This window comes from Nicotiana sylvestris, chromosome 1 (genome assembly GCF_000393655.2).
Source record: "Nicotiana sylvestris chromosome 1, ASM39365v2, whole genome shotgun sequence".
NCBI classification, from domain to species: Eukaryota; Viridiplantae; Streptophyta; class Magnoliopsida; order Solanales; family Solanaceae; genus Nicotiana; species Nicotiana sylvestris.
Genome location: NC_091057.1, coordinates 2,054,677 through 2,064,865, shown reverse-complemented (window position 1 = coordinate 2,064,865; position 10,189 = coordinate 2,054,677). Strand labels below are relative to the sequence as shown.

At 35.4% G+C, this 10,189-nt stretch overlaps 1 protein-coding gene across 12 annotated transcripts; it reads left to right on the top strand.

Moving 5' to 3' along the window:
• Positions 1-1,366: 1,366 nt before the first annotated feature.
• Positions 1,367-8,738, top strand: LOC104228043 (DNA polymerase zeta processivity subunit). Of its 12 annotated transcripts, none has more exons than XM_070162029.1 (7): positions 1,367-1,483; positions 1,830-1,892; positions 6,213-6,277; positions 6,381-6,461; positions 6,549-6,661; positions 6,974-7,163; positions 7,877-8,738. In XM_070162029.1, the coding sequence occupies exons 3-7, from the start codon at positions 6,253-6,255 to the stop codon at positions 8,074-8,076; spliced, it is 609 nt and encodes a 202-aa protein (XP_070018130.1). In that variant the 5' UTR covers positions 1,367-1,483; positions 1,830-1,892; positions 6,213-6,252; the 3' UTR covers positions 8,077-8,738. The 12 variants fall into 12 exon arrangements, with proteins under 12 accessions (XP_070018130.1, XP_070018141.1, XP_070018127.1 ...); XM_070162040.1 differs by having other exon boundaries at positions 7,867-8,059; XM_070162032.1 differs by lacking the exons at positions 1,367-1,483; positions 1,830-1,892 and adding exons at positions 4,981-5,098; positions 5,202-5,366.
• Positions 8,739-10,189: the final 1,451 nt, after the last annotated feature.

Sequence of the window (10,189 nt, the reverse complement as noted above, 5' to 3'; positions counted from 1 at the left end):
CTCTATTGGAAATAAGCTTCCTGAAGAAGCTTATCACTTCGATACCCAGTTATGGATAAACATTACCCCCGGTAGAAGATTATCCATACCGGGTATAATAAGCTTATCCTTTCAGTACCCAGTTATGGATAAATATTATCTCTGGTAGAAGATTATCCATACCGGGTATAATAAGCTTATCCTTTAAGTACCTAGTTATGGATAAACATTACCCCCGGTAGAAGATTATCCATATCGGGTATAATAAGCTTATCCTTTTAGTACTCCGTTATGGATAAACATTGCTCTCAGTAGAAGATTATCCATATCTGGTATAGTAGCAGCTTACACAACAGCTTCCTTTCTCCTATAAATAGAAGAGATTTCAATTCATTATGTACATCAGTCTGAATTCGAATAATATATTAGTTTCTCTCTATACTTGTCTTTACTTTATAGTCTTTATTTTATAACACTTCTGTATTTATATATTTTTGTTCATTTTAATTTGTTTTATTAAAACTATTACATTCAGGCGTCATTTAGGTGTGATTTGCACGTAGTTTGGCCATGTCAGCAATATTTCTTTCACGTATGCAGTCACAGCTAAGGGTGTTCATGATTCGGTTTGGGTCGATTTTTTCCTAAAAAGAAACCAAATCAATTAAGTCAGTTTTTTAAATATTAGAACTAAACCAAACCAATTAAGTTGGTTCTTTCTCGATTCGATTTATGTCGGTTTTTCGGTTTTTTCGGTTATTTGTCGGTTTTTTCTTAAATATAAGACATACACTACCAAACACATATTTCGGCGACCACATTTTTAACGTAACACTATCAAATCAATTGCCCTTTGAGAAATCTATTATTTACCATGATATATTGATGATAATTGAATCAAATAGTGATGAATAATTTAAGGACTCAAATAAAAATATATTATTTTTAACATGAAATAGATTCTTACACTTAACAAAAGAAAACTACCAATTAAACTAGAATGTAAAGGTAAAGAACTGTAGTAAAAGTACAAACGATTAATATTTAGTATAAAAGTATACATATATATTGGTGTAATAATAAATTTAAAATAGCTACTCATATATTCGGTTTGGTTCGTTTTTTTTTAATTAAAAACTAAACCAAACCAAATTTGATCGGTTTTTAAATTTCAAAATCAAAACCAAACCAAACCAAAAAGTATGAATTTTTTTGATCGGTTTGGTTTGGTTTTCGGTTTGGTTCGATTTTCTGATTTTTATGAACACCCCTAATCACAGCCAGAGACGTTTATTACTCCTCCTTATGTAAAGAGAGGTGCTAAATTGAAAAACTTATAAGTTTGTTTATCGGATTGATAATCCGGTATAAGCTTAAGCGGTCAGTAGGCTATTTTGCGAACTTAAAAATATCCCATTTTTTATCATTTTCTCAACTAAGCGGTGTCCAACTTAGTTCCCCTCCTTCCTTTTTGCAGCGAACTCCACACTGACGGAATCAAATTGTATGTTCCTCTTTTTCACTTCATTTCTATCTTTAATTAGACCAAAACTGTTATATCCCTTTTATTAATGAATATATTATAGTAAACCGCGAATTCTACTGAATTTGATTTTGATTTGCTCTGTTTTCTCCTATTTTTCAATGAGCTTTGATTTACCACATTAATCTGCGATTAAAGTAGTACTAATAACTATCAAAAAGAATTTGTCCAGTGTTTATTTGGTCCTATAGCCCAAGCCCCGGAGACGTGATAAAATCAAATATATAGTTCGTTTTTATTTTTGTTGATTTTATATTAATTTATTTTTTATTCTTGTATTTACGGCCAATTCTCACTCCACGAACAGAGAAAAAACTTAGAAGCCATTTCCTCAAATTTCAAGCCCAACTTCATCTTCTAACAAGTACAGGTAAATTTCTATTTTTTTTTAGTCTTCTCCATCTGTAAGGTTTTTACTTAAATGGGAATTATGTAATTTCCACGGAGAAATTAAATAGAGAAGCAAATGATTGGAGACAAGCAATCGGGATTTGAGACAATGTACCAGCTTTTGTAGCTTATTAATCATGAATAAATAATGAAAATACAAGAAAATTCAGAAATTTATAGCTATATTTCCATTAATATATATATTTATACTTATTTTAGAAAGGAAATTTTGTGGAATGGCTCTGCGTTGTACTATTTTTGACAGTTTTTAGAATATGAAAGTGCATTGAGGTCGAGTATAAAAGGATAATATATTTATTATATTATTATTAAATTAATGATATTTGATCATTTTAAAGTTTATACTTTGCTCATTATAACACATCTATCTTTAAATTTTAAGAGAGTTGAACGCCAAATTATATTAAAGATAGTGGTGCCCCGTCGTCTCCAAATTCTGGGTCCGCCTTTGGTCATATATATGTGAAGTTCTGATAATGAGCTATCATTATTTTTAGAGAATTTTAACACATTTGGCTGCTCGGTCAAAATTAGTATATTATATACATCTACCAACTATTTTCTGGGCGGGCGGTTATCTAAGTTAATTTCCATTATTTATTTTTTGGTGAGAAGCACTCAACATATTTCAGTTCATTGTTGAGAAAGCTTGATATTTACTGATACTTTTTTAAAAAGTGAGATATGTTGAATAATGAATGAGGGCAGCTCGCCAGTCCGGTACACTAAGCTATGTCTTTGGGGGGGGGGGGGGGGGTTGTCCAGGGAAGCGCCGGACCCCATTGGGTCCTATATATGCAGTCTTACCTTGCATTTCTGTAGGAGGCTATTTTCGCGGCTTGAACCCGTGAGTCACGGGTCGTGACTTCATGGCCACACAACGATAACTTTTACCGTTGCGGCAAGACTCCGCTTCATATACAAATAATGAATAAGAACATAGATGTCTTAGGAAAGTAAAAGCATTGAAATTAATAGCGAGCATACTGGATATGCACTCACAATTTTGTGTTAAGGACACCAAAGAACATTTCATGTATCTTTGTTTCGAGTTTGAATGTATTTTTGCTTAATCGAAAGGGTGTAAAATCTATGTGATATTAACATGTAGTTTAAGTTTATGTACATTAATTCATAGATAGGGCGGAAAGTTAGTAATTCTATTACTTGAACTTCTTATAATGATAGAAGTGTGTCTTATTAACTTTTCAGGAAATGTTAGATGTTATTGGTTTCTGCCATGTAGGATTTACTTGTCGTGTTGCTAGCTGGATGTTCTAAACTTTTTACTAACGAAGGTATCTAGGCTAGCTTGTGCACACCTCAGGTGTTTCACCGCATACTTGTTATATCCTGCCAGTACAGATCTAGCGTAACTCTGCCCACCAAGGAGGAAGATGGAAAAAATCACTTAGGGGTTTGAACTTTTGTGTCCAAGGTTTGATCTCACTTGTTGGACCACAGGGCCACACCCTTGGGTGCAGTTGGATGTTAGAAATTTACCCTGAAGTCGACAGAAAAAATAAATAAATAAATAAATAAACAAACAAACTCAATAACTTTCGCGGATCCCATGTTTGTAATATATTGAAGGATGATAAAACAATAGCACATCATAGATGTTTTGGTTATCATGTGATATGGGAGTATCCTCACGTGGATCAGACACACATTTTGTTTATCTTGAATTCATAATTCCTTGCATGCCAATCAGTTAACCTCACAAATTTTGATGGTTGGCCCTACACTTTTCGAGCAAAAATTTAGTTAAGTAATGTGGGGAAACATTGTGGTTTTCATATTGGCCTCTGAAGGAAAAAAAAAAAAAAAATCGCAGTTTGGACCGTGGTGGTTTGATTATCCGAGCCTCACAAGATCCACTGGATTCCGAATTTTAGGAACTACCATGGTCTTGAACCATGGGAGAAAACCTCCAGTCGACAACCTTAGATTTTTATGGGAAACATAAAAAAGAGCCATAGGAAAAAATTGCTGGAATCTTTCCTTTTGTAGTTTTTATTTACGGAAAACAGCTCTTTCTCCAAATCTTGTTTACGCTTCAAATATTCAAGCGGAATTGCATTCCAACAATTTGACCTGATGCCTTGATGCACGTCTCTATTCTTTTCCAGATGCATAAATGTATGAGGATCTTCTCACTAATTGAGTCTCAAAAATGGTTTACATTCGATGGAAGGCAAAGATTATGCCATCCACTGCCATCCGTGAGAGTTGGACATATGTGGGTGCAAATCATGTTCAAAACCAGTGGAGGAAGGAGGCCTAAGAAGAAAACATATTATAGAGTAAATGAACTAGACAGAGTCATGGAGCTTCAGAAGAAACCATCATTGATTTTACGCCTAAAATCCATCATTCAATCACAGAAAAACCAATGCCTCCTTCTTAGAGACCTTGAGAAGGAAGTTGGATTTGTGCAAAAGTGGAATTTTATGGGTATAATTGAGAAATATCCTTCGATATTCCGTGTCACTGGTGGTAATAGAACTCCACCGATGGTTATGCTCGCCGAAAAAGCTGATAAAGTTGCATTAGAAGAAAGTGAAGCAAGAGCGCAAATGGAACCCATTTTAGTCAAGACTCTAAGGAAGTTGTTAATGTTGTCGGTTGATTGCATGCTGCCACTGGAAACCATTCAACTGATTGAGAATGAATTGGGCTTGCCTAGTGACTTCGAGCAGTCGCTTGTTCCAAAATACCCACAATTTTTCTCAGTGAAAGATGTCAACGGAAGAACTTTCCTTCAATTGGAGAATTGGGATTCTTCACTAGCAGTCACTGCCCGGGAGGAAAGGTTGGTGCATGAAGGGGTCCTGACTTCGAAAGTGCAGGCTAGAATATTGAAGGATGGAAACTATGTTGGCCCTTTTGCGTTTCAATTACGTTATCCTGCTGGCTTCAGGCCAAACGTGAACTACCTCAAGGAAGTGCAGAAGTGGCAGAAGATGGAGTTCCCTTCTCCATACTTGAATGCCAGAAGATTTGAACTTGCTGATCCCAAAGCTCAAAAAAGAGTGGTAGCTGTGCTTCATGAGTTCCTCAGTTTGACTATGGAAAAGAGGTTGACATCTGGTCAAATAGATGCATTTCATTCCGAGTTTCGGTTACCAGCTAGACTTCTGCTTTGCTTAATCAAACATCAGGGTATATTCTACATTACTAATAAAGGTGCCAGGAGTACTGTGATACTTAAAGAGGCTTATGATGGGTCCACTTTAATTTGTAAATGCCCTCTTTTATTGTTTAGGGATAAATTTGTAGAACTCACAGGCAGAAGAGGCATTGATTCATGTATCGGTCTTCCTTCATCGTAGGATAATACGAATATTGGTGGATAAGACAAAATCATGGTTTTCTTACAGTTCCTGAAGAATTATTACAGTGGTGCAGTTGAGGCTTATCGCTGTTGTAGGTTGTTTTCTGTTTCCCTTTTTGCATTCTGGCATCTTCTGCCTTCTGGTGCCTAGTTATCACAACGCATTTAAAGTGTCATCCCTGTTGGTATCAGCTGGTAGTTGTTTCGATACATATTTGGTACTAAGATTGATTGATACTGTATCTTGTCTTTTTCCCCTGTTTCTCGTAGGTCTTGATCAGTATTGACTGTTAATTAGTGATACCGATGATTAAGATATTGGCAGCTGTAAAGTTTGTGAAATTTGAGTAAAGCTTTTGTATCAGTTCTAAGTTGGAAAGGACAAAGCTTCCCTGATATTAAAAATTGAATCAATCATATTATTTTGACTTTTAGCTAATTTGAGGCTGTGTATTACTGATACTTATGGATAATTTTCCTAACAGATGAAATATATAGGTAAGAATGTTTAGAATTAGGAGGTAGAAATTTGGAACATGAGAAAGCCGGGAAGAGAGACACAGGGGCATGTAGGAACAAAATCTTCTTTCTAAAGGTCATAAAGTATCAGGACTGTTTATACTAAGGATATCTTAGTTATTAAGTGGTTCTTTGATCCAAACTATTATAATTTACATTGTTTTAATTTTTTTAACTTGGTTGATTTTATATTTTGTAAAGATGATAACATAGTGTGATCTTATTGAGACCTTACCAAATAATTCCTCCTATATGGTTGTATCTATAACTAGTAAACTGAGGTTAGCCAATTTGAGGTGATACAATTTACTATGATAGAATCGAAACTTAAAAAGGAAAGCCTCGTAGGTTAAGATCAAATTCCTTCTTTGTGTATGGGCTGAGGGAAAACTCATTGTGCAACTGCTTCGCATGTTTGAGCAGAATTCAGAGTTACACAAATCAAAGGATTTGGGGAAAGTAGATGGATCGCAATCAAAGTCCACAAGGTTAGTGTTTACTTATCAAAACTCTAGTTTGGTGATTTGAAGATTTCTTTCCTCTTTATTTTTAGCAGGAGGAGAATAGCTGATGTTCATTGTGAAATTGCAGGTGAAACCGCCCAGATTCTCGTAGAGTTCTTAGAAGTTGCCATTACGTCAGTTGTATTCCTCAAAGGAGTTTATCCAAGTGGTAAAAGAAAAATTGGCAGAAATTCATAGCACTAGTTTTTTTGCTCAAGCTAGATAATCTCTGAATTAGTGATCTTGTTCTCTGAAGGGGCATTTGAAAGGCGGCGTTACATGAATGTTGTGGTTCAAAAAGCTAGACACCCGGAGCTTCAACAGTATATCCATTCTACTGTCAATGGACTTCTTCCTTTCATACAAAAGGTTTATTCCATTCCCCTTCAACAGGCCCATAAAAGTCATTGATTAATTGCTCATCTTGGTTACTGGAGATGGCTAAATGTGTAAATAGATATTTCCAACTTCCCCCCTCCTCTCCCGACCTTGCCCCATGTTTTCGCTCAGGTGTCTGTAACAGAGGAACATTTTGTTGTGTGCTTGAACTTATAACAATTGTTTGATCTTGTTTGTTGGAAAAATCTTATTGCTTTTACAAGGGAAGTGAGAGATTGGTCTATAAGCTGTTATTCTTGTGCCGTCTTCGTTGTACAGAAGTAATCATGCTTTTCTACACAGGGATTGGTTGAGAGAGTGGCTGTGATTTTTTCTGATAGCAACAACGTACCTCTTGAGAGATTTGTTTTCAAGATAAATGTGAACCAGTCATATGGTTTGAAGTTGGAGGAAGCTGATCTGGAGTTCTCTCTTAAATCATTTTTGATCAAGCTTCCTTTGTCACAATCAATGATGAAAGTTCTTCCACCAGGTAACCTCTATTAGAAACTTCATTTAAAACGTCACTTCAGATCTTCTTCTAATCACATTAAATTAGTGTGTTTGTATTTACTAGATGTGCTCAAGACTAAGTATCCAAGGGAAAGGGAGGTTAAAGCTATAGAACCTTTGTGCTGAATTGATCATTTTAGGTGACATATTATCCCTGTGACATCCAACTCTAGCAACCTTATGAATTATTTTAGCAAAATAGAGTAGACAAGTGAAAAGGAGCTTATAAGGTAAATGAAAAATGTTAACGGAGAGCAACCCCTTATACATATGATATCCCACTTAAGCGAACTTAATTGAATTTCTTTAGCCGGATAGTATGCAAGAATCATACACTATGCTAGCATCTACAGCAATGTGAATCTGATGGCCGAATCTGATTCTATATCATGTCTTATGTACAAATTGATTTCTACTGTACCAACACTTTGAATTGACAAAACACTATTTCAAAGACCCCTACATGATGGACTTCATGGCCAACGAATATTTTGTTGAACAGGGGTGTGTGTGGCAAATGGTTTTGTATTGTAGCAAATATTTCGTAGTTAATCTCATCATAGGACAATACATGATTGAAAAGATGAAAAAATCTTTTTGTTTATCCATGAATAGATATATCGTCCTTTGGCTTTTGCGATTTGCCTTTGTGGGAATTAGAAGTGGGTTCCTCAACTTGTCAGCTTTTGACAGATTGCAGCTGGGAGATAACAGCTTACTTTCGGACTATCCCGCAGATTAGTACAAGCAAAGACGCCGAAATTTGGGTCCCAACAGATACCCAGCAGTGGCAGCAAGCACCTCTTATAACTCCCATTAAGTCCATGAGTAGTGAACCTCTAGGCATCCAGCTATATCTTGAACATCCAAGTCTCTCTGAACCAAAGTCTTAGAGAGACGCCATCTCAGAGGCATTTGTCGTGGAGCTTGTCCAACATCTTAAGATATTCCGTGTTAAAACCTTGACTCCGAGCTTATAGATTGCATGTGCCAACGTCGTATCTGGTGTGGTTCCATACATCTTTCTCACTTTGCCTACAGTTTTTACTACATATATTAGGTAGATTAGACATACTGAATTGTGGAGAGGGCCATTAAATTTAAGTGTGAGAACACTTGGTGCCCCAAAGGAGATATGTAAGTTATGTCCAGCAAATTATCTCTGAAGCTCCTGATATTCCTGTAGTGAACATGAAAATCCTTTTAAACTCCTTTTTTTGGCGGACATCGTTTTACACATACTAAATTGTCACTTCTGCAGCTAGCTCTGAGCTCTGAAAGAAGATTTGGCAATTGGTGTGGGGGGGAGGGGGGAGGGGTAGGTGTGGGTGGGGTGTGTGTGTGTGTGTGAGAGAGAGAGAGAGAGAGACAGAGAGAGAGAGAGATACTATTCAGTAAGGTTTTGGGTAAGAAGAAAATAAACCGTTATGCAAGTAAATTACAGGTGATAAGTTGGTTTACCATAATTTAGTGTTAAGTATCATGTGAAAGAAATTTATTCAATCTTATTGTAATGAATAATATAATTAATGGCTATCGTAAACCTTTTTTCTTATATGTAGCGTTATACTTGTACCACTGAGCACGGGCATTGCATATCCTTTAAAAATAAGGATTTTGTAAGATTTGATAAAATTGTTTGAAACCACCAAAATACCGACTAGGAAAAATCAAAATCCCCAAAATAAACAACTATTACTATACTTTGTTTGTGCAAGATGGATTTGCATTTTTCGGGAAATGACACTGTATAGCTGTTTTGAAAATAATAGTCGAAAAAATATATATTTTATATGTATATATACATTCGGTATGTTATTTACAAATATTATACACTTTTACTACCGAATATAAATAGTTTCAGACCGCCACCGACAACTGAGGTTAATGGATATGAACCTATCATAAAAGGATGTGCGTATTCCAATCTTAAGAAGCACTAAACTATGTATCAAATTACTCTAAAATTTTCAGACTGCGTGACATAACAGAGGAAAAATGCATATGCGTGTATTTTGATGATCTCATTAACCTACCTTAGTTATCTGAAATTTCCCAAGTATTTTATCTTGATAAAAGAACACTATATTTTTCATAGGCTGTATGAACAGGAGGGTTAAAGACAAGCTTAATTGAACTTGGCACGAGATGTCATGACGTAAAAATAGCACGGTATAGCTATTTTTCGGACTAGTTATTCAAAAATAGCCAGCGTTTATGAAGTCAATGAAAAATAACCACTATTTTGCTGCAACAGAGACCGGTCCAGCATAATATACTGGAGTTCGGTGCACCTGTGTATGAACTCCAGCATATTATGCTGGACCGGTATACTTTGCTAACTCCAGTATAATATACTGGAACTCCAGTATATTATGCTGGAGTTCTAGTGTACTTATGTTGGAACTCCATCATATTATGCTGGAGTTCCAGCATACTTATCCTGGAACTCCAGTATAATATGTTGGAGTTCAAGCATACTTATGCTGTAACTCCAGTATAATATACTGGCGTATTTTCCGGATTTTGAACAGTATTTTTGCTCAGATTTATCTTTATATGAAAAGTGGCTAAATTTCGATTACTTTTGAAACTGGACTATTTTTAAACGACCAGTTGTAAATCTCGCTATTTTTTAATTTCTACCTGTTATGACTTATGAATTAGTGGTTGGTCCACTGATAATGAAATCAGGGGTAACGTACGAGGGACAGTCATAATAAAAATTATAAGTATTTTTTAATATAACTAAAGGCGAAGAGGGAAGATTTGATGAGATTCTGCTTGTGAAATCCATGACTCAAGTTTTGGATCAAATCTAAGATGAAACTTTTCTCCAAATATGTGACGAAATTATTCAATTGAGTTGACATTTGTCAATTAATACTTTTAATATTTATCAATAACATTGTTATTGATGTTATTATGACACTAAATTATTGGGCTTGTTCATAGGTCAATACTCTAATACGTTTTATGTGTGTGAATTTATCCTCATATTTTTAT

Coding starts and splice junctions, on each gene's coding strand:
- LOC104228043 (XM_009780430.2), top strand. CDS start 4,066: ATGCATAAATGTATGAGGATCTTCTCACTAATTGAGTCTCAAAAATGG.